The sequence below is a fragment of the Hemiscyllium ocellatum genome, chromosome 26 (assembly GCF_020745735.1).
Source record: "Hemiscyllium ocellatum isolate sHemOce1 chromosome 26, sHemOce1.pat.X.cur, whole genome shotgun sequence".
In the NCBI taxonomy this organism is placed as follows: domain Eukaryota; kingdom Metazoa; phylum Chordata; class Chondrichthyes; order Orectolobiformes; family Hemiscylliidae; genus Hemiscyllium; species Hemiscyllium ocellatum.
Window position 1 is genome coordinate 34243667 of NC_083426.1, and position 24807 is coordinate 34268473.

General features: G+C 41.3%; 1 protein-coding gene across 1 annotated transcript; it reads left to right on the plus strand.

Annotated features, from left to right (window-relative positions):
• The first annotated feature begins 5766 nt into the window (after positions 1–5766).
• LOC132828204 (inhibitor of nuclear factor kappa-B kinase-interacting protein-like) lies at positions 5767–21600 on the plus strand. Its single transcript, XM_060845150.1, has 5 exons — positions 5767–6144; positions 8144–8757; positions 8934–9087; positions 15879–15999; positions 18382–21600. Exons 1-5 carry the CDS (start codon positions 5869–5871, stop codon positions 18639–18641), a joined length of 1425 nt encoding a protein of 474 aa, XP_060701133.1. The 5' UTR covers positions 5767–5868; the 3' UTR covers positions 18642–21600.
• Positions 21601–24807: the final 3207 nt, after the last annotated feature.

Below are 24807 nucleotides of genomic sequence, written 5' to 3' on the forward strand. Positions count from 1 at the left end.
TCAGGAGAGGCTGAATAGACTGGGGCTTTTTTCATTTGGATGCCATTGGGTGGCCTTATAGGGGTTTCTAAAATCATGAGGGGCAAAGGTAGGGTGAATAGCCAAGGTCTTTTTCCCAGGGTGAGAGCACTAAAGGGCATAGGTTTAAGATGAGTGGAGAAACATTTAAAAAGAGCTGAGGGGTAATTTTTTCACAAAGAGGCTAGAGCACAATGGAATGAGCTGCCTGAGGAAGTAGTTGAGATGGATATAATTATAACATTTAAAATGCATCTGGGTGGGTACACGAAGAGGAAGGATTTTGAGGAATATGGGACAAATACTGGCAAATGGGACAAGGTCAGCACAGATGAAATGGACCAAAGGGTCTGTTTCCATGCTGTATGCCTCTAAATGGAATTGAGGTAAAATCAACTGAAATAAATATAAGACAAACAGGCAGACAATTTTGAGCCTGCAGTCATGAACATCAACTAGCCACTAAACACCATGACCAGTTATCCTTAGTATCTATATACACTGAGATCAAGGACCACAAATTTGACTGGGACAACACAACAATAATAGGAAAGCCAATCAGAGGACAGTCAGAGAATTCCTAGAAGCTTGGTACTCATTCACGGACTTCATCAAGAAACACATTGACCTACAGCTGATAAAACAACCACTGCAACAAAGAATGAGAAGCAACAGGAATGAAACCAGCATAATACAGCAGCACTTCACAGGAGGCTCCACAACACTGATGGAATCACCTAGACAGGAGGAAAAACATCTGCAAACCAAATTCCCAGCTTGGCGAACATACCCACAACAACTGAGGTAAAATCACTTTTTTACAAAGAGATACTGTATTCATATAATTTTCAAGACAAGCATTATGAAAACACTGACTTAAATCCTACAGGACTTGCAAAAACTATTACAATTGTAACAGTCTTCATATTGAAAAAATATATTCAATCTCAGATATGCAGTCCTCGGGGCAAATTACAAATTTCCATTTCAATTACAAATCATGTAATCAATAAAAAAGGAAGTTCTTTAGGCAACATGTTTCACTCTGAGGTACCTCATTTCATTTTTAATACTCTTGACCTACGACATATGTTCTTAAAAACACACAGCCTGAGGTGGATGGTAGTTTCCAAGTTTACTATGGCTGGCACTCTTTCTCAGTGTGCCTCTGCAATAGCTGTCCCAAGCTGGAGTTCATCCCTCAGCGTGTAGTCCTCAAACTTAGAATGTGCCAGTATCACAACTCTTGGTTGAGGACAACCTCTTGCACTTGAAAACAAACAGATCATGGTAGACCAAAGAGTGTTGATTGTTTTTCCTCATAACAGTAAGATTAGATTCCCTACAGTGTGGAAACAGGCCCTACAGCCCAACAAGTCCATCCCAACCCACCGAAGAATAACCCACCCAGACCCATTTCCCTCTGATTAACACACCTAACCTATGGGCAATTTAGTCTGGCCAATTCACCTGACCTGCACATCTTTGGAATGTGGAAGGAAACCCACACAGACAATGTGCAAACTCCACACAGACAGTTGCCCGAGGCTGGAATTGAACTTGGGACCATGGTGCTGTGAGGCAGTAGTACTAACTACTAAGCCGTCATGCCGCCCCAAATAGGGATAGTTCTCCAGGAATAGTTGTTGTTGTCTTGATGTGCATCCCTGGAACATACAGCAGAAAATCCTGAGTCGCACAGCTCACTGATATGAAACTTAACAAATACCATTGCATTTCTATCTAGACCTTCTTTGCAAAGGCACATTTGAAAAGGAAATGGCAAACAATCTCTTCCCCACCAGAGCGACTTTGAGAGCAACATGCAGACTTCGGGTGTGTAGGAAGGATCTGGCAGCAAGGACGTTTCACACCACCAGCCAAGGTACATATTTGTGCTTGTTTGTATGTTTTTTTGTACGAGACATTCTGCCAAATGACTTTGGTAGTTTGCTCAGGAAAGCAATTGACTCAGAAAAGAAATAGCAAAATTTGTGTATTATGCATTCTTGTATGACTTGTCAGAACAGTGCTCCAGCATGACCAGTATGTTCATTTCCATAATTCACCCACACAGACACGGGGAGAATGTGCAAACTCCACACAGTCAGTTGCCTGAGTCGGGAACTGAACCCGGGTCTCTGGCGCTGTGAGGCAGCAGTGCTAACCAGTGTGCCAACGTGCTGCCCATCTTCTGCCTGCTGGAGGAGGTTGTTGGAGTGCATTACCGGGTATGAAGGATCTTTGTTGATATTGACAGCCTTTCTGCAGCAGCGAGCCATTTAAATAGGGTTCACGGATGGAAGGTTAGCTTCCTTGATGGTCTGGGCTGCGCACACAATCTTCTGTAGTTTCTTATGTTCCTAGACAAAGCAGTTGCCACTATGCACCCATGAAGAAAGCGAGGACTGCAGATGAGGGAGATCAGAGTCAAGCATGTGATGCTGAAAGGCACAGCAGGTCAGGCAGCATCCAAGGAGCAGGAGTATCACATAGTGGCTTAGTGGTTAGCACTACTGCCTAACAGCGCCAGGGACCCAAGTTCAATTCTGACCGTGGGTGACTGTGTGGAGTTTGCATGTTCACCCTGGGTCTATGTGGGTTTCCTCTCACAGTCCAGGTGCAGGTTAGGGGAATTGGCAATGCTAATTTGTCCATATTCTTAGTTGCATTAGTCTGAGGGAAATTGGTCTGGATGGGTTAATCTTCAGGCAGTTGGTGTGGACTTGTTGGGCTGAAGATGTGTTGCTGGTAAAAGCACAGCAGGCCAGGCAGCATCTCAGGAATAGAGAATTCGACGTTTCGAGCATAAGCCCTTCATCAGGAATAAGAGAGAGAGCCAAGCAGGCTAAGATAAAAGGTAGGGAGGAGGGACTAGGGGGAGGGGCGATGGAGGTGGGATAGGTGGAGGGAGGTCAAGGTGAGGGTGATAGGCCGGAGTGGGGTGGGGGCGGAGAGGTCAGGAAGAGGATTGCAGGTTAGGAGGGCGGTGCTGAGTTGAGGGAACCGACTGAGACAAGGTGGGGGGAGGGGAAATGAGGAAACTGGAGAAATCTGAATTCATACCTTGTGGTTGGAGGGTTCCCCGGCGGAAGATGAGGCGCTCCTCCTCCAGCCGTCGTGTTGTTGTGTTCTGCCGGTGGAGGAGTCCAAGGACCTGCATGTCCTCGGTGGAGTGGGAGGGAGAGTTAAAGTGTTGAGCCACGGGGTGATTGGGTTGGTTGGTTCGGGCGGCCCGGAGGTGTTCTCTGAAGCGTTCCGCAAGTAAGCGGCCTGTCTCACCAATATAGAGGAGGCCACATCGGGTGCAGCGGATGCAATAGATGATGTGTGTGGAGGTACAGGTGAACTTGTGGCGGATATGGAAGGATCCCTTGGGGCCTTGGAGGGAAGTGAGTGTGGAGGTGTGGGCGCAAGTTTTACATTTCCTGCGGTTGCAGGGGAAGGTGCCGGGGGTGGAGGTTGGGTTGGTGGGGGGTGTGGATCTGACGAGGGAGTCACGAAGGGAGTGGTCCTTGCGGAACGCTGATAGGGGAGGGGAGGGAAATATATCCTTGGTGGTGGGGTCCGTTTGGAGGTGGCGGAAATGGCAGCGGATGATACGTTGTATGCGGAGGTTGGTGGGGTGGTAGGGGAGAACCAGTGGGGTTCTGTCTTGGTGGCGGTTGGAGGAGCGGGGCTCAAGGGCGGAGGAGCGGGAAGTGGAGGAGATGCGGTGGAGGGCATCATCGATCACGTCTGGGGGGAATCTGCGGTCCTTGAAGAAGGAGGCCATCTGGGCTGTGCGGTGTTGGAATTGGTCCTCCTGGGAGCAGATGCGGCGGAGACGAAGGAATTGGGAATATGGGATGGCGTTTTTACAGGGGGCAGGGTGGGAGGAGGTGTAGTCCAGGTAGCTGTGGGAGTCAGTCGGTTTATAATTCCTTCGTCCGCCATCCCATATTCCCAATTCCTTCATCCGCCATCCCATATTCCCAATTCCTTTGTCTCCGCCGCATCTGCTCCCAGGAGGACCAATTCCAACACCGCACAGCCCAGATGGCCTCCTTCTTCAAGGACCGCAGATTCCCCCCAGACGTGATCGATGATGCCCTCCACCGCATCTCCTCCACTTCCCGCTCCTCCGCCCTTGAGCCCCACTCCTCCAACCGCCACCAAGACAGAACCCCACTGGTTCTCACCTACCACCCCACCAACCTCCGCATACAACGTATCATCCGCTGCCATTTCCGCCACCTCCAAACGGACCCCACCACCAAGGATATATTTCCCTCCCCTCCCCTATCAGCGTTCCGCAAGGACCACTCCCTTCGTGACTCCCTCGTCAGATCCACACCCCCCACCAACCCAACCTCCACCCCCGGCACCTTCCCCTGCAACCGCAGGAAATGTAGAACTTGCGCCCACACCTCCACACTCACTTCCCTCCAAGGCCCCAAGGGATCCTTCCATATCCGCCACAAGTTCACCTGTACCTCCACACACATCATCTATTGCATCCGCTGCACCCGATGTGGCCTCCTCTATATTGGTGAGACAGGCCGCTTACTTGCGGAACGCTTCAGAGAACACCTCTGGGCCGCCCGAACCAACCAACCCAATCACCCCGTGGCTCAACACTTTAACTCCCCCTCCCACTCCACCGAGGACATGCAGGTCCTTGGACTCCTCCACCGGCAGAACACAACAACACGACGGCTGGAGGAGGAGCGCCTCATCTTCCGCTGGGGAACCCTCCAACCACAAGGTATGAATTCAGATTTCTCCAGTTTCCTCATTTCCCCTCCCCCCACCTTGTCTCAGTCGGTTCCCTCAACTCAGCACCGCCCTCCTAACCTGCAATCCTCTTCCTGACCTCTCCGCCCCCACCCCACTCCGGCCTATCACCCTCACCTTGACCTCCCTCCACCTATCCCACCTCCATCGCCCCTCCCCCTAGTCCCTCCTCCCTACCTTTTATCTTAGCCTGCTTGGCTCTCTCTCTTATTCCTGATGAAGGGCTTATGCTCGAAACGTCGAATTCTCTATTCCTGAGATGCTGCCTGGCCTGCTGTGCTTTGACCAGCAACACATTTTCAGCTCTGATCTCCAGCATCTGCAGACCTCATTTTTTACTTGTTGGGCTGAAGAGCCTGTTTCCACACTGAAGAGAATCTAATCATCAACATTTTGGGCATAACCCCTTCATCAGGAATAAATGCATCCGGGCAGTTTGCTCTTAATGGTGCATTTGTAGAAGTTGGTGATTGTCCTTATGGATATGCCAAATTTCCTTTGCAGTCAAAAATGCTTTCTCTACCTAAACAGCAATGTTAAGCAAGTAACAAACTAAACCAAGAAAGAGCTTGCATTTTTTACACTGTCTGCTAAGTCCCTTTGGACATCCAAAACTGCTTCACAGATATTTTGTACATGACAAGCAAAAATTGCTACCCCAGTTCTGAAAACGGGTCACTGAACTCGAAACTTTAACTCCCCTTTCTCTCTAGCTAGGTTTGTGGTGTTTGTCCGACAATTTCTGCTTTTGTTTCAGATTTCCAGCATCCACAGTATTGTTTCAAAATAATTCATGGATCACCAGAAGATATTGCATGCTGATGTCTGCGAGATTGAGCACATCATACGCTGAAAACAATTGAAATGATGTGATTGGTACAAGGACCGAGCTCCAAATTTCGGTGTCTTCGTGTTATTGGTTGGTCCCGACAATTGACAAAGGGTGTCTGATCTCTGATTGGACTAGATCAGCCTATCACTGACTTGGACCCGCCCCCTCGGTGTCAATTGTGGATCCAGGGTGGAAAAGTTGGAGAGAGAAATAAAAAGTTTTTGGCAGAAAGTTTGGGAACGATGAGAAGTCGGAAGGGGAAAGGCGGACAGCGCGGCGATGATCACTCCGGCAGCTCTGAGACTAAGAATGTGGCGGAGTCGCCCTCGGCCCCAGCTGGCGTCTCCTTGCTGTGGAGCTTCTTTCTGCTGCTGCTGGCCGGCGGGAGCATTGCTGGCTGGTACATCCAGCAGCAGCTCCAAACCATCGCCAGCCTCGATCAGACTATCCAAGCTCTGCAAAATAAACTGTCTCAGTTCGAGAAGATCCAGGCTCAAGTGAATGAGTTGAGCCAGAAGGTGTGTATTTATCACGGTCGGCTTTCACAGTGATTTGTTCATTTTAGCCTGATGAGTTATTCCTGGCGAATGGAGTTTGGGGAGAAAAGGGATAATGGAAACCATTTGTTCATCATAACTTGCAATTCTTTAGTACGATTTTTTGTTTACATTTCTGGGGCATAGTCCGGATTTTCACATTTCCAATTCAAGTCTCGCTGTTGAAAAACTAATTGGGCTTATGCCCAAAATAATGACTCTCCTGCTCCTCGGATGCTGCCTGACCCGCTGTGCTTTTCCAGCACCACACTTTTGATTCTGATCTCCAGCGTCTCCAGTCCTCACTTTGTCCTAGTTGATTACTTCAAATTGGGCTTCATTTCCACGGAACAGTTACTCTCACCCACCCCCGCTTCCCTTTAGTGTATACATGCCAAAGGAGTAGGCGGTGAGAAGTTACCGGTTGGTGGAAATGAACCCCAATATGTGTGTATACCAACCTTTTCTAGTTACAATCAGTCCCAAAGAAAGGTTACTGGACTTGAAGTGTTAACTGTCCTTTCTCTCCACAGATGCTGTCAAACCTGATGAGTTTCTCCAGCAATTTCTGTTTTTGTTTTTGCTTTCGCTTTCCAGTTTCTGCAGTTCTTTTTATTAGAATCATAAAATCCTTACAGTGTGGAAACAGGCCCTCTGGCCCCACAAGTCCACACTGGTCCTCCAGAGAATAACCCACCCAGACCCATTCCCCTACCCTACATTTACTGACCAATGCACCTCACGTCCCTGAGCACTATGGGCAATTTAGTGTGGTCAGCCCACCAAACTGTACATCTTTGGATTGTGGGAGGAAACCAGACCATCTGGAGGAAACCCATGCAGACACGGCAAGAATGTGCAAACTCCATACAGACAGTTGCCCGAGGCCGGAATCAAACCTGGGTCCCTGGTGATGTGAGGCAGCAATGCTACTCACTGAGCCACCGTGCTGCCCCCAAATTGCTTCTAATTGACATTGCATTTATCTGATTCCTATTCAGCAGTGTCTTTATGGAAGTGTCCATGATGTGATATTTCATTGGGGCTGTAAAGCTAGATATAAGTTCCAATTCATTGCTTCGAGGTTGGGGCTCTGTAATAGCTGCATAAACCTAACCACAGTAAAATCCAATCAGGACTGGGATAACGTCAGATTCAATTCATCGGATTCTTTTAAAAATAAGTTTTACTGTCACAACCCTGCATCCCAAACAGCAAAATCAACCACTAAAGTCTTTATCTCATAAACAATTAGGATAAATGAGTGTTAAACTTGTGCTAATTACTAAACTTGGGTTTATTATTACTAACTGAGATTAAAGAGTAAAAGGAGAGAATGAGAAACAATAAGTAACGCATACTTAGTTGGCTTAATTATGGATGCATCTTATTTATTGATGGGTTACAATTAGCATGTTCAGAAATGTTGTGATGCACCACTAGAGTAGGTGAGTCTTGAACATAGTTGTCAGAGATGTTGTCACTGTGCAGCCCAAGTTGCACCATCGTTTTGGTTATGTTGTGCATTAAGAGTCATAGAGTTGTACTGCGTGGAAACGGACCTTTAAAAGACAGAGCACTGCACAGGAACATTATAAAACAAATTGGACATCAAACCACTTGAGGTATTAGGTCAAAAATTTGCTTCATGAGGTGAGTTTTATTTTAAAAAATGATTGGGGCACAGAAATGTAGAGAGGGTATCCCAAAACTTGGGCTTATATAATGGAAGGCATACCCACCAATGGCAGAGCAATTTTAAAATCGAGAATGTGCTAAGGAAAATAGAGGTGAATTTAGGCCATAGATTGAAAATGAGGATGGTCAACTGTGTTTCTCTTTCTGTCAAATGTGCAGAGAACCTTGAAGTATCCAACATTTTAATTGCTCTGAAGTAGAAATACAGATAGATGGAAAGTAGAAATGGTTAGTACATTTTTAATACTTACCTGTTCTGAGAGATTTTTTTCTTTTATTTTAGTTGTTGACTGCTGAAGAATATGAACAAAAGTTGTTGAATCTCGAAGCTGCTCAGTCTGATTCAGAACGTAAAATGGATAAGACAATAGCAGCTGTGGCACAGGTTCAAGCCTCTGAACTGGAAAGTAAGTTGGCTTTTCTTCAAACAGAAATGAGTGAGCTCAGGAAGAACTCGCTAACAAAAACTGAATTGCAGAATGTGGAGAATACAGTTGAACGTCTCAGAGAAACTGAATTTCCACGGACTGAGCAGCAAATTGCAAGTGTGAAGTCTACAAATTCAAAATTGGAAGAAAGTGTAAACTCCCTCTCTGTGTCCTTGTCAAGTTTAATGGATCGAATTACAAGCCTAGAACATGAGAGTCAGGACCTTCAAGCTTTTCAGCGAAGTGCTGAGGAGATGAATGCAGTCAAAGACTTTGTGGATCATAATCTTCCTTCCCTCTCCAATGGTGTGATTGCATTAACGAAACAATTAAATCAGACAACTCTGCTGACTGATACTATACAGTCACAGGTAGCACAGCATAGCAATGAACTACTGGGACTTAAAGAGACTGTTTCGGCCCAACAAGCAGAACATCTTTCCGATAAAGAAGAGCTGCGAAATATCAGGTTTAATGACATTTATGTAATTGAGGTGGGAAGTTGTGTTTGGAAACACTGAAACAAAATATTGAAAAGGAATGCAGCAACCGCTAAATTCCTATGGATTCATCCCACCCCTGAGTTGTTTGCATCTAGTGAGTCCCATTTGAATAATACCACTTTTTTTATTGTATCTATTTCAGGGAACTGACTCTTCAGTTGCAAAAGGAGAAGATCTCTGTGGAAGAACTCAGAAATGCAGTACAAAGTATTGTAGCTAATGACTTTGGCCAGCTACAAAACAGAAATGATAAAATGGATGAAATGATAGCCAATCTACACAATCACATTATAGAGGTAAAATGCTATAATATTTAATAACAAAAATCACCTTTTCATTGTTGGGCTTGTACAGGGCAGTTTTGGTCTTCTCAGTGCGAGGCTTTGGAGGGATTGCCACAAAGCCTGATTCCTGCGATGCCAAGACTGATGTTTGTAGATTGACTGACTGAGTCAGTTAGGGTTATATTAACTGGAGTTGAGAAGAATGAGGATTTCCTGGAATGTGTAAAAGTCTAACAGGGCTAGACAGGGAAAAATGCAGGAAGGATGCTCCTGATGACCATGGAGTCCAGAAGTAGGAGTTTACTGGCTATAGGGAAAGACCTTTTAGGCCTGAGACAAGGAGATATTTCTTCACACAGTATGGTGAGCTGTTCTGTCACAGAAAGCAGTTGAGGCCAAAACATTGAATGTTTTCCGGAGGCTGTTAAATATAGTTCTAAGGACTAAATGGACCAAAGGGTATTGGCTGAAAGCAGGAACAGGTTAGTGAGTTGGATGATGATCCATGATCCTATTGACTTGAGTGACCTATTCCTGCTCCTCCTTTCTGTTTGAACTGCAATAAAAATTGTTGAAAGCCAATTAAATCACTGAAAGTGGGCCATTCTGGACTTTAATGATCTGATTCTTGAAGCTTTTCTATTTGTATATTGCCAAAACAGAAGCTAGAGAAACAGGTCTGTACGGTTATTGAAGTGTTGTTAAAGTACAAAAGGAAGTATACTGTCAGAGCAAATAAAAGGCCTGGCTGGTTTCTAGGTTACAATAAGGTATTTAATGGCAGGACACCATTCTTCCTATGTGCTTTTTCAAGCAAAATGTTAGATAAGAGTTTCTTGAAAAAAAAATAGGGCAAATCATGTTGGGATAGCTCCCAGTTAACATTCTGCTCCCAGTAACCATTCTGCTTTGACAGCTTTACAAATGATGGCCCCAGGGATTTGGATGATTGCCTGTTTCATGGAAGTGGGCAAATATTTAGTCCAGTTAAAGCCCACTGGGACCATAAAATACCATTGGTATTTTACTAGTGTTATTGTGGGCTTCTGGTGGCAGGTCAAGGGAAGGGGCAGTGTACAGAGAGCTCCATGAACACCAAAGTTGAGATGTAGACCAATTTGGCTGAAGCCTTGACCATGAATAGATCTGCAGAGGGTTTTCCCTTGAATGTAATGGCTGTAACAGTTCTTAGCTCTTGGATAGGATGGTACTGGGTATGAAATTGAGGCTGCTTCCTCTGTTGATGTGCCCTTGAATTCATCTGCCTTCTTTAGCAAGACCACTTCTACCATGAAGCTTGCTAGTCTGACTTTACTTTAGGCACTCTAGCCAGCCCTGCACTTGGGAATCCGTGGGGAACATAGAAAGCCAACTGAGAAACCAGAGGATTGCCTCAGACAGTATACTGACAACATACATGGACTCATCCTCCAAATGAGCCTGGCATAAGGTCCCAATTGGAAAATCCAATCATTTGTAGTTTGCGTACAAGATGGATTTCTAATCATATGTTAGTGTTAACTCTGCAAATTATTCAAAATTGATTACAGTTGTTATAAGTAAAGAGACAGGTCTGTTGTGGTGCAATGGTATTGTTCCTAGCTCTGAGCTAGAAGGCTGGTTTCATGACCCATCTGCTCCAGAGCTGTATCATAATATACCTGAGCAAATTTGATTGATTCAAAAATATCGAAGAATTGAGTATGTTCAAAACAGTGTGCATGTCTTTTATTTGTTAGAATTCATGAGTTGAAAGAAATTGGAGGAAGATGTTAGCCAAACTAGGTAAAGCTTTGTTTTGTATTTGACAATTAATCCAGAAGATCTCTTGTCACATTGTATAATTTCCACCCTCCAATTCATGTGATGATGGATTTTATGATGGCAAACTTATATTTTTACAAGTTCTATCAAAACTCTTTTCTAAATCCCATTTCGGAATGATTTAGAATCTGATTTCATCAGTCTGGTATCTACTCAAAACTTACAGAAACTGAACACATAAATGAGTAATTAGGAAATCCTTAAATTTAAAATTGTTACGTAAATCTTAGATCTCCTAAGTTGAAAGCTTTTATGTCACTGACGAAAAAGGGGGAGTTGTGAGAAATTAGAGATTTTGAATAATCATGTTGATTGAAGAAGGCATTCTTCTGTTTTGCAGCTCACTGGAATGGAAATATGCTTCCTGAGATCTTTACAAACTTGTAGCTAATATGCCTCAAGGGTAGGCTGTGCAAAAAAAAAAATGTTGATACTAGAGTCTATTATATTCACGTCCTGCATGATAGAACCATTCATTCCAATTTATTCTACTTTTGCCTTTGTTCTAAATGTAATATGTGCAGATTTCTATTGTAATACAGGGTTGTAGTAAGGCTTTAAGGAAAATTTGCTCAAAGCTTTGCATCTGACATTTCAATTGAAATGTACGAATGCACATTTAAGAGAAGTATTGAATAAAATTAAATTTTCCACACTGCAGAAGTTCAGTTGCTGATCCATGCTGTTCAAAGACCTTTCACAGCTTCAATTTGAGGAAATTGTCCTAAATCACCTTAGAAATTATATAATTAACAGACAAAATAATTCTGTAGATGTGCCTGAAGATTTGTATTCAATATTTCAATTTATTTAAGTTTAATTAAAAAGATTATCATTGCTTAATTCTATGATACATCTTCCTCCGCTTAAGTTTTTTTTTGTTTTTAAATGGTCTTTCCATCTGTAATTCACTTCACTTCTCCGTTTGGCTAAATTGATATTCTAAAGAAAATAGTGAGCAAATCTGATGCAAAACATAACCATGTTTTGCCATGCATTATTTCAGTGACATAGATGAATTTCCACTTCTGAGGAAATCACTCCTTTCTTAGAAGGCAGTTTTATTTCAGAAAATATGAAGCACATTATGTAAGAGCAAATTGTTTGATGTAAGATAGGTGTACATTTATAGGTTAAAAAGGTTACCACAGATTACAACAGGATCTTGATCAGATGGGCCAATGGGCTGAGGAGAGGCAGATGGAGTTTAATTTGGATAAATGCAAGGTGCTGCATTTTGGGAAAGCAAATCTTAGCAGGACGTATACACTTAATGGTAAGGTCCTAGGGAGTGTTGCTGAACAAAGACCTTGGAGTGCAGGTTCATAGCCCCTTGAAAATAGAGTCACTGGTAGATAGGATAGTGAAGAAGGCTTTCCTTTATTGGTCAGAGTATTGAGGACGAGAGTTGGGAGGTCATGTTGCAGCTGTACAGGACATTGATTAGGCCACTTCTGGAAAATTGCATGCAATTCTGGTCTCCTTCCTACCGGAAAGATGTTGTGAAACTTGAAAGGGTTCAGAAAAGATTTACAAGGATGTTGCCAAGGTTGGAGGATTTGAGCTATCAGGAGAGGTTGAATAGGCTAGGGCTGTTTTTTCCTGGCATGTCAGAGGCTGAGGGGTGACCTTTTATAGAGGCTTATAAAATCATGAGGGGCATGGATAGGGAAAATAGACCAGGGCTTTTCCCTGGGGTGCACTCCAGAACTAGAGGGCATAGGTTTAGGGTGAGAGGGGAAACATGTAAAAGGTACCTAAGGGCTTATGCAGAGGATGGTATGTGTATGGAATGGGCTGCCAGAGGAAGTGGTGGATGCTAGTACAATTGCAGCATTTAAACTCATCTAGATGGGTATATGAGTAGGAAGGGTTTGGAGGGATATGGGCTGGGTGCTAGCAGGTGGGAAAAGATTGGGGGGTGTGGTTGGGATATCATCTGGTTGGCATGGATGAGTTGGACCAAAGGGTGCTGTACATCTCTGACTCTGAATCCTCTATTGATTGAGCATACAGGAAATGTAATTTGAGTTTTAGCCAGCTCAGAATAAGAAATATTGATATAAAATTTCTTAACTTTGTTAATGGGTAACCTGCTGTATAAGTTGTTTGCTGAAATGTTAACATGAGATATTTTAATGTGACTGTGTGCAGATTATTTTTCATCAAGATGAGAGTGCATTTTCACCCAAATGGAAATCTAATGGACAGTAAAATTAAAAGAAATGTACATTGAATCTGAATATTTGCTGGGGGGGTGGGGAGAGAGTGATCTAATGGGTACATATAATGAGTGGAGTGTGGGGGATTGCTGTAGCACATTCTTATCTTAGATATCTTTTTGCTATGTTCCTGTAACACCAAATTATGACAAAACAGGAACCGTGAAGAATCCTTGTTAATTCAAAATATTGTAGAATTAACACACATTTACTCATTACCATTCCAGCTGGTAGTATTGCCTTTGTAGTTAGATCCCAGTTTGAAACCTGGGATTTTACTAAACTGCTCTTTCACTGAAACACCAGCATGCAATATTGTAGATTTTGCTTTAACAATAAAATAAATTATTTGAAAAGATAAAATAGAATAAGCTCAGCTACTTACAAAACCACTTGAAAGATTTTATCATGCAGTAAAAATATGATTCTATCTATTTCAAAACCATCACTGTACTCAAAAATAAGAGATTTTGCTTCCCTATCACAACTACAGGTTTAATTTAAAATATTCCTATCAATTTATGGTCTTGAGAGTTTGGTAGCTTTTTTTCCTAGATTAGTCACACAGTTGAGCTTAGACTTTCTCAACTTAAAATAACCCTTCAGCATTCTAACCAAACATTTTCTGGAATAGAATCCAAACTAAAAGCTTCAGATTGGGGTAACCTATTTCCGAACAATTTTATACAAACTCCTTTCCCAAGGAGAAAACATTTCATACATTTCACTTTAGCAAGCACTTCAGCAAACTGACAAACACTCCAAGATATAGGTGTTTCCCCTAACGGAGGAAAAACTTGATCCTTTTCATCTGAAAAGCATTCCTCAATGTTTACTCTGTCTGCACATCATAAGTCTCTCAATGTAAGCAAACCACATTTTACCTGGGGTCTCCATCTCTTATACTGCTTTAGCATGGTTCCAGAAATACTGATTAGTTAATCATCAAACTCCCTCATGCACACAAATCAAAATCCATGTGCCACTGGTTCAAAATTCAAGCTCTAAAATAAGTCATAATAAAAAAAAATACATTACATCAAACTCAACAAAATGAAGAATGGGCAGAGTTTAGCATTAAGTATGTGGAGTGTCCTTGATCTCAAGGTCCAAATAGGGTTTATTTTTAAGATGTCTAAAACTTAGCATGTTTAAAATTTCTTGATATTGTAATTGTATTCTGAATATTAAAGTGCAGCCAGGAGCTGCAAACAAATTGTTTACTATCGCAAGACCATAAATCTTATGGTCTTACGTTTTAGTAAATATAAAGAACATCTGCTATTCAGTAAAATCTGGCACTCTGCTGTCTGCTTGGAATGAAATCAGTTTGTTAATATAACCTGCCATTTATGTGGGTTTGGTAGTTATTGGGATAATTTGATTGACTGCAGTGCACATTGTTAAACAAACAGTTTAATATGATGTTTATGATATTTTTATTATTAAGAAAAACACAATTGACATCAATTATGCTTTTATATTGCACAATTTGTTCTCAAACTGTCTGTTTGGATTTAGCTGAAACACCTCTTGTTTGCAGTCTTGTACAGATTGTCATGTTCAAGGCATCTGCTTTTGTGTCCACATTTCAGCTATTTCCCTGCCAGATTGAAGCTGACTATACAAATGACTTTATCTAAACATGTCTGTGCAGGCATGTGTAGCAACTTCCACCCAGGACCAAACCATCCACCATTTGAGCTGTCATTTTTCTTCAGCTTGCACAAAAATAGTGCAAGTTATACTGTGGCTGGCTTCACTTGGCATCCAAGTTAGACGAGTCTGGGGGAAAAGGTCTCTATAGATACTTGAATACTTAAAATATTGTTTGATTGTGTTTTCACGTGTCCTGTAGGTGACATTAAGTAATTTAGCTCTATGGTGAGTTTTGAGAAGATTTGTAGCTCAGGTTGAGGTTCTGGATGTAGGTTTGCTTGCCGAGCTGACAGAGCTTCGTCCAGAGGCTCACTGAAGATGTTACCTAGTATGGTGACGAAACGTCTGCAAATGAACCTTCCAGCTCAGTGAGCAAACCTACATCCTGAATTTAGCTTAATCTTTTATAACACTGTATTTCTACATCCTCAATGGGTGTAATTGGAAGACTTACAAATAGAAAGAAAAATGAAAGATATCTCACCAATGGCAGCAGAATATTTAAAGACTTGTCCTCCTAAACTATACTGACAGAAAGTCATCAAATGTTCAAAGGTGAATGGTGAAATTTTAAGAGTAAATGGAAACATTGAACACATTTCATTGTGTAATTGAATATTGTATGAGACTGTTGCCCTCATGTTACTGATAACTATCAAGTCAAAAACAATAGTGTAATGGTCTCAAGGTAACCCCAAGCTCTGTATATAGTCAACACTAATGGCAGTATTAAACTGTCATCTAAATGGACAAACTTTCATTTGGATTTCCACCATTCAAATAACCTTTGCAGTTAACATCCTATTTGCACTTGGACAAGTAGTAAGGTATGACAAACTAAATATTTGTAATAGTGGAGAGATATTAATCTTAGTTTTCCTGCTAATTATCATATGCACCCTATTAAATTATACAGATCCTCATACACAACATCATGGCCCATGTAATTGTGGAGTAGCAGATCCACTCTGACTGGGGAACTGGATTTCAGCAGAGTAAATTTAGTGCAAGATGCACATGCTTATCGTAGCTGAGTTCGATTATAAGGAAGATAAATTTCACTATTGATAGCAAGTTTTTTTTTCCCCTGAAATTCAGGTTGAAAATAATGGGATTAATCAAAATAAGCAGCTCGCAGATGCCTTGGATCAAGCAGTTCATACTGTGCAAAAAAACCTGGGGAAGATTGAAACAGCTGTTAAGAGCACTGTTGAACAGTGTAAGTATGGTCACATCAGAGAATTAAAAATCTTCATTGTCATAAAATAAATTCTGTGATGCCTTGGGTATTTTAAAAATAGTTTGTAAACGTTCTCATCTTTGATTGAAGCCACATTTAGGTTTGGTTGCACAGGCCCATTCTCTCCAAATTTGAATATTGATTAGCTATTCAGCAGGAATTCCTGAAGAAGGACTTGTGCCCGAAATGTCAACTCTCCTGCTCCTTGGATGCTGCCTGACTTCCTGCGCTTTTCCAGCAACACATTTTCAGCTCTGATCTCCAGCATCTGCAGTCCTCCTAGCTATTCAGCATCTTAATCTTGACACTCTGCATCCTATCTACAATCTGCACTATCAGCAGCCTTTTCACACACCACTACTTTCTCCCCCCACCTCCCCTCCATCCCAAACCCCCAAAGTATCAAAGCTCTGAAGAGTCATCTAATCTCGCTCTCTCCCTCCCTGGATGCTGCCTGATCTGCTGTGTTTTCCATCTTCTTTCTTTGTTCTCATTCTATCAACATCCACCCAGACGGATGGATATTGCTGAGTAACGAACCAATGAATAATTGAAATCCTGTGTATTTTTGATTCTTCTCCTGCCCCGGTTCTGTGTTTTACAGGATACTCTGACCCTCACTGACCCCACCCTTCCCCTCCATAACCGACTGAAATGTTGTGCACCAACCCATAAAATGGTGTTAATTGGCTCAGACTGAGACTTGCACTTCCATTTGGAGAACAGTCTCAGCTCTGACATTTGCCACCCAATTCAGTCGTACGGTATTCGCAATATACCCGCAGTATACATTCTAAGATCTACAGTGGATAGAAGCAGACCATACATTTAAATGGGAAACATATCTTCCTGCCAGCCTCCTGGTCCCTGGTTCTGGAATGTTCCCTACAATATGTTTGGGCTGTGGTAAACAGTGGGTAGCTGAAACTGTGGAAAATGACTGTGGGAATCGCCCTATAGTTCTGTAGTCTTAGTGCCAGGATCAAGCAGTGCTCCTGCTAGAATTGAATTCAATTTGAAGAAATCGTATTGAGACCAGATTAGACAAGCCAAGAATATGGGAAGCCTGAAGGCATGTTGGCAGCATCTGTTGGGGGTGGCTCTCGTGCGGGGAGGTGATACTGTGTTTACAGCTGCTATCTCTGGGCACATGGGATTCCCAAAGGAGTTTCACCAAAACCCAATCCCTTACCCAACTCTAACCCACAGCAAACACTGCTGGGTGACCCACATATCATGGGTCTCCCTGTACCATGGGTAAAATAATGGAAGAAGGTCAGATACGGCACCTTACTGTAGCTAATTAATTCCATAAGACATAGGGGTGGAAGTAAGGCCATTCGGCCCATCGAGTTCACTCCGCCATTCAATCATGGCTGATGGGCATTTCAACTCCACTTACCAGCGTTCTTCCCGTAGCCCTTAATTCCTCGAGACAACAAGAATCTATCAATCTCTGCCTTGAAGACATTTAGCATCCCGGCCTCCACTGCACTCCGTGGCAATGAATTCCACAGGCCCACCACCCTCTGGCTGAAGAAATGTCTCCGCATTTCTGTTCTGAATTGACCCCCTCTAATTCTAAAGCTGTGTCCACGGGTCCTAGTCTCCTCGCCTAATGGAAACAATTTCCTAGCGTCCACCCTTTCCAAGCCATGTATTATCTTGTACATCTCTATTAAGTCTCCCCTTAATCTTCTAAACTCCAATGAATACAATCCCAGGATCCTCGGCCGTTCCTCATATGTTAGACCTACCATTCCAGGGATCATCCTTGTGAATCTCCGCTGGACACGTTCCAGTGTCAGTATGTCCTTCCTGAGGTGTGGGGACCAAAACTGGACACTTTACTCCAAATGGGGCCTAACCAGAGCTTTATAAAGTCTCTCCTCAATCATCCAAGAATGAGAGGACGACCCAACATCTCCACCATTCATTGTAGAATGGGAGATAGTTCAACGATGCACAGATCACTTATTGCATTTTGCAACATGCTACTGGGTGGCATCAAATCCAGAGCTTTAACTTTGAAGTCAGTTGTTGTGATGGAGTCACTTGTGCTGTCGGCAATCTTTTCATTTCGGCCTTTGTTTTTATTTAGGCCTCAGGCAGTTATTGCAAATGTCGCTTAGTTACTGAGAAAGAGTGGATCACTTTTCTTATTTAGAAAATACAATCTATGCTTTTTTCATATTAATATAAAATTGTATTTTGTACTTTAACTGCAATTTAAGTTTGTTGTTTTAAAAAGTAACAAATTTCAATTAGCGAGATTTAAAGCAAATATATTGTACAGGGTTGATAATTGGGTGGCTACAAGTTTTTCCTAGCAGTGATTCTTTGTCTTTTGTTTTGAAACAGGTCTTTCAGGTGAAGTAAGAACTTATTGTGAAACATCGGACAACTGTGCTTGGCCACACATTCGTGAAGTTAACTTCCCTCATCGCATATTGAAGGATCCTGTGATTGTGCTGAGCTTGGCTGAAATCAGCTCAGTTGATTCAATTGGTGTAACAGTAAAGGCTGTTGATATTACAGACTCTGGCTTTAAGATCCAAATCAATAATGTTGGTAATTATAAGCTCTCAACTGTGAGAATAAACTGGATGGCATGTGCGTAATGTAAATGGCTCAAAATCTGCAAGTTGCCTTGAGAATTGAATCCAGTTGACTTACCAACTGTTCAATGAATAAGTGAAAAGGAAAACTTTCTGGAAACTAATAATCAATAGGAAGACACTGTTTTTCAGAGTTCATTCAACTAAATCAATGAATGGGTTTACAATTAATTATTACTAACTGTTTGACATTCTATCATTGCAAATGGACTGGGTGTAAATATATTTCCATCAGAATATTGGGTCGGAGTTGCACTCAATAAACAAACCTTCACTTTACAAAATAACAATTTTAAAATAAGAACACACAGCTATGTAGTATAGTGTTATTAGAATAATGACACCATGCTTGGATTACTTAAGAAATTCTGATTTGGTGGAGCACTTTATTGGAATGTTCCATAGATAAAGGCTGAGGCCACAGAATATAACCCTGAGGAGCTATTCTGTTCTGAGTAACCTCACGTGTATTGTTATTCTGCTCTTATTTATTTTGGAGCTGAAGTTTATTGAAATGCTAATGCTAAATACGAAAAACCTAACCAAAGATTTTTAATGTTATACTGAAATTTCAGGCTGCAGTTTGGGGTCTCACCAATGAGTGAAACTAGAAGGGTCACATCTTCAGGATGAATGTAAGGATATTAAGATACAGTACCAAGCTCTTGAGCCATCCAATTTTATCCTGGCTTACCTATAAGTAAACTGCCTTTTACTCAATAGTACTTGATTCCCTTGTTAAACAAGACTTGATAATACTTTTGTCTTGAAAGTTTGAAGTGTTTCAGCAGCTGAAGCTTTTTACTTTATTTTTATTAAACTTTCAGATTTTTACTACGTTTTGTGTTTGGGGAAAGTGCTTCCTAATTTTGCTCCTAAATGGCATGTTTCCAATTAAGATTGTGGCCTTTGTTTGTAATACTATTGCATAATGAAATGGGGTAGAATCCGAAAAGATCAAATCTATTTAAATACCTCAATCAGATTACTCCTCAAATTTATGCTCCGGGTAATATAAGTCAGGAAGACTTTTTTTTTGTGGTGTAGTGGTAATGTCTGTCCTTCTAGGCCAGAAGGTCTAGGTTCAAGTCCCACTTGACCCTAAGGTGTGTTATAACATGCCCAAACTGTTTAAAACAACTACCCTTCTTGAGGTGCAGTGCACAACATTGAATACAGCACCGCAAATGGACTCTGACCAAGGCAAAAACAAAGCTTAATTTACTTTCTTTGTATTCCAGCTGACTTAAGATAAAGGTCAGTACTTCATTTAACTGTTTGTTTGATTTTAATGCCTGTCTGTTACTTTTTAATAATTTGTGCACTCAGGCTGTTAAGCCTTTTTTGCTCATCTGAAATTTTGTTGCTGACCATGTAGAAAAAAAAACGACTTTGTTTTTTTAAAATTTGCATTCAGAGTGGATGATGCCACCCTCACCCATATCAACATAATTTCACTCACTTAACCAATCTCCGTTTGCTTCTTTAACTTCACCCTCAGCCCTACTTCTGATTTTCCCACCCCTGACCCTGCAAACTTCAAACGGTATCCCTCCATTCCTTCACCCAAGATATAAATAAACGCAGTAAAATGTTGAAGCCACAGAATATATCCATAGGAACATCACTCATCACATTATGTGTAAACTCTAACTGTCATAATCTCACAGGTGACCAGTCTGTCAGCTGCTGACAAATCCTCTTTAAGGAAAAACTTGCTGAACGAAGTACAACTCGGGTACTTAACTGCCAGATCCACTGCACAGCAGCACCACTAGGAGGGTAATGGCTGCTGCTAAAACAACACTGAGGCTTTGTGTTCTTGGATTCCAGTTCAGGTTGAGCGATCATGGAAGGTGGATTGAGGGAGATATCAGTGAGCCCTTCCCTTCCCAATGCTAGGTTGTGTGATTACCCACGGAGTGCCTGTGAAAGAATTCCACCCGTCCCACTCCAGAAACTTGTCATGCTCCACATGTGGTGATCCCTGTCCAAAAGGTGAGTCAATACCAAGTGGTGGAATGATTTCATTCCATGGCTCTTAATTCCCATGTCATAGATTTGTGCCCAGAGACTTTATCAAGGAGGAGGTACAAAATAGCTTGTTTGCCACCCACCATATTAAATCCTTCCTTGCACCAAAATTACCTTTTTAGGGAATGTATTAAACAATAACTCTTGATATCTGACCTCTCCATTCCCATTACTCGTCAAAAACTATCTCTGGTTTCTGTGACTCTCTAATTTTAATTACAGTCAGTTTCATTTAAATGCTGAACTGTTACAGTAAAACTTCAGTTGTACACATGCACCAGGAATAGGTGATGCTGGTTAATAAAATCTTTTTAACAGGGTCTTTTGTTAATCTGGACACAAGTCAAGGAACTGCTCTGTTTTGGAAGATAAAGTAGGCACACCTGGAATTAGCAGGGTATCACAGTAAAATTACCACAAGTAAGACCAGGCTGATACCACAACTTACACCAGGACCTTGAGACTGGTTTTAATAAAATATAACTCACTGCCTTTTTCGCTGACCGGTCCTCCAAGGGTTGTTCCATTGTTCAGGCACAAGAATAAAAACTTACCTAATAATTTAATGATTTTGATATAAAGAAAAAGCACAACTTCTGCAGACTGTCTTTTTTTTAAAGAATTTCTTTATCAGAACACACTGGCTTTAAAAAAAATAAAATGTAATTTTTGAAAATTTGGGGTACAAGAGAATTTTGGTTGATACAGTACAGGAAAAAAACAGTTTACTGAATTTGTATACTTTTAAAACTAAATTGTGAGCAGTGTTTGTTTTGACTTAATTCATTGATATACATGATCAATAATTCAACATGAAGTACTTGTTTGATTAATACTATGGTAATCATGCTTGTTGTTGCAGCTGCCTGTTGATCAGCTCTGTGTGTTCATGACATACTTAATGTAGTTAATAAATACATTATCTGAATGATTTGGTTTCCTTCACAATCCAGTCATTATTTTCCACATGCATCTGGAATATGTATTTAATTATTTGTGATCTGTATGCATCTACATATTGCAGCATCCAGCTAGCATCTAACGTTAGGAATTTAAAATAACTCAGGCCAGTGGATAAAGTATATTCACAATGTTCCACATGACTCTACTAGTGTTTCTTCCTGTATTCTATTTTTATACTTATTTATTATGGGAAGTGTACAAATTAATCCCATCCAAGATGATGATAAATTTGAATAAACAGAAAATGATGGAGATGCTCCAGTAAGACGACATGAGCTCCTAATTTATGGAACAACCTTTTTTGAAGTGACCCTTTTGTCTCTGATAATCCAAATACTCTTAAGTCCTCCTTTTATTCATAATACTTTACTATATTTTCAAAGAGCTCAAATTAGTCAAAACACAAACACTCATGATATATCTAGAACACATTGCATGTTATGCTTTTTACCTTTAAATATGGGAGTATCTCAATTACTCCATAAAATGGGAATCATCATATCAATTGCATGTGTACTACTTTTTTAAAAAATCTATTTAACTAGTGGAACTCTGATATTTGCTCAACAGGTCTAAAGTTATTGTACAAACTTGAAAGAATCAGGAAAACTTTGTGGTTTGCCAAACAATAATTCCAATACTAATGAGTTGTCAACACTCACTTAGTTTCAAATTGAATGAGCACATCACCTTCCATAAGGGAAAGAGAATAATCCATTTGTTCACAACTGAAATCCAAGAGGCAGCTACATGTAAGAGAAGAGACTTTCTGCCTCTTCTCTAAGAGCATCTTGTGCAAATACAACACCACCAATCGTTGTCCTCTGCCCATGAGTTTAAAACCAATTTGTTCAGTGATGCCTTGTGTAAATGAGCCCTGACGAAAATGATAGGTTGTTTATTAGATTATTTGTTCTGGATTTCACAAGTGGCGTGTATGGTGCTCTTTATGAACAAAGTCAGTCACTTTTTATGTTTGCGATCCAATTTTTTATTTCTTCACCCATTTCAATTTGGTAGCCTTACTTCTGAGACTGGAGAATCAATTGAAGATCATTCTGTTATTTTTGGATCTAATATGAGGTGAGTACAGTCCTGTATGCAGGTAAGAGAGAGTACTTTTTAAAATGGAGAGAGCTGAAAGTGAGATTAAAACTGGCCACAGGATATGAACCTTTTATTGTAGAGGGACATCCTGATCTCAGTGATCTGTGGCTGTAACCATCTAAGTTGGCCAGTTGTGGGTTGAGGTTAAAATTTAATAAAGAAGCACTGCCCCATCCTACCCCTCCGCTTCCTCTATCATCAGCCACATGGATTCACAGTTGTACTGTAAACTTTTAATTGGCCTTTCAAATATCAGGTAGGATACCCACGGCTTGTGGGTGGTTAGCAATTACTTCAAAAACCTTGGCTAGCAAAATAGCTTGGATATGATAGCGTAATGGTAACAGTTCATAAGTTCTGAAACCCAGGTTATTGGTCTAGAGGCATGGGTTTGAACCTCACCATAAGAGATGATGAAATTTCAGTACAACAAATGTCTAGAATTAAAAGCTGAACTCGTGGTGAACACTCCAATTTTTGTACAAAAAAGGTTTCCAGTTCATTTTGTCCTTTTTTTTGAGGGAAATTTGTCATCCTTACCTGGTCTGCTTCTATGTGATTGTAGATCCACAGCAATGTGATTGACTCCAACACTAAGCAATTCGAAATGTGTATAAATGTGAAGGCTAGCCTAGCCAGTGATCTCCATGTCTCATGAGCAAACTATATTTTTAAACAACAATAGGAATATGCCAACAAACTAGCAGACTGCAATTCTTAAGCCCCTCTTGCTTTTGACAGGAATTTTAAAAATTACCTGAGATTTGTGATACATAACCCAAAGGAATGCCTAATACAAACCCATGGAGTTTGTAAAAGACAGGAAAGAGATCTACTGTTGAATATTATTTGCATTAAAGCTAGGTTTTAGAACACTGCTTAAGGTAGCCACTCAGGCAGCTTTCTAATTGGCTCAACATTTTTCAATCTAAGTGACACTCAGTTTTGCCCCATTATGCTTCTTCTTGAGCCTTTTGCTGCAATCTGTGGTAACTGAACCAGCTGCTTCTCATTAGAGACCAGAATCAAAGTTGTGCCCTTAATCCGTAAAGGTTCCCCAGTATAGGTCATGCACTAATGTAAGGGTTGGCACCTCGTGCAAATTTTAAGTCTGAATGTGATCACTGAAACAGCCACATCACTATTGACCTCCATTAGAACCAGGTGACCATTTAACCAGGCATTTATTTCGGTTCGGATTTGGATGTTGCTAAGCAATTTAACTGCTGCAAACCAGATGTAGGTTGACTTTCCAGGATCTTCATTCTCCTGGTTACTGGCCTATGAGTTCTCTAACTCTACTTAGGCCCAGTAGATAGCTGTCTCCAATCCTCGTACTGGCAAGAATAACAAAGACTTGCAGGCACAGATCCTGAAGAAAATTTTTACTGTTTGCCAAAGGCTTGGCTTTGTTTTGGGATTTTGCTGTGGGCTGACCTAGAGCTCCTCTGTTCAGGATATGTCCTGAGTGTGGCTATGCAATTACCTTCACTCAAGTGGTATTCCCCAGGCTCAGTTGAACTGGCAAGGATATCTACTTTCATTGGAACACCTTGCAATTCATATACTGCACTTGCTGCATTTTCCAATGATAAATACAGTTGTCATGCCTATTTGAAGTGCAGATGGGCTTTTGCTTGTAGGTGCTTTTGCATGGTTATATCACTAATCCCACATACCAATCTGTCCGCATATCAGTAAGGGTTAACCCTTTGTCGCAAGCTGCTGTAACCTAACCAGAATTCCTGGTATGGATTCTCCTGGTTCTCAAATTGCCAAGTGAAACTCAGAGCATCTTTTGAATTAGGACAGGCTTGGGGTGCTGATAATCTTTAATTGAAAGTACTAACTCTTGAAAGGTTTTAGTACCTGGTGCCTCAGTGAAAGTTACAGTCCTAATAATTAAAAAAGCAGTGGGTTCACAAGCTGCCAGAAGAATGACTCGTTACTTTTCATCTGCCCTAATGTCATTTGCCCAGAAAAAAAATGCACATTCTTTGCACATGCTGGGCCCAGTCTTGGACAGTAGGATTGAGGGTGTCAAGCTTTTCAAGTAACAGCGTGA

What these genes read in the sequence shown, in the direction of transcription:
- LOC132828204 (XM_060845150.1), top strand. Translation starts at nt 5,869, where the DNA reads ATGAGAAGTCGGAAGGGGAAAGGCGGACAGCGCGGCGATGATCACTCC. An exon ending in TACACAATCACATTATAGAG is followed by an intron (nt 9,088 to 15,878) that starts GTAAAATGCTAT and finishes CCTGAAATTCAG; the next exon opens with GTTGAAAATAATGGGATTAA. An exon ending in TAAGAGCACTGTTGAACAGT is followed by an intron (nt 16,000 to 18,381) that starts GTAAGTATGGTC and finishes GTTTTGAAACAG; the next exon opens with GTCTTTCAGGTGAAGTAAGA.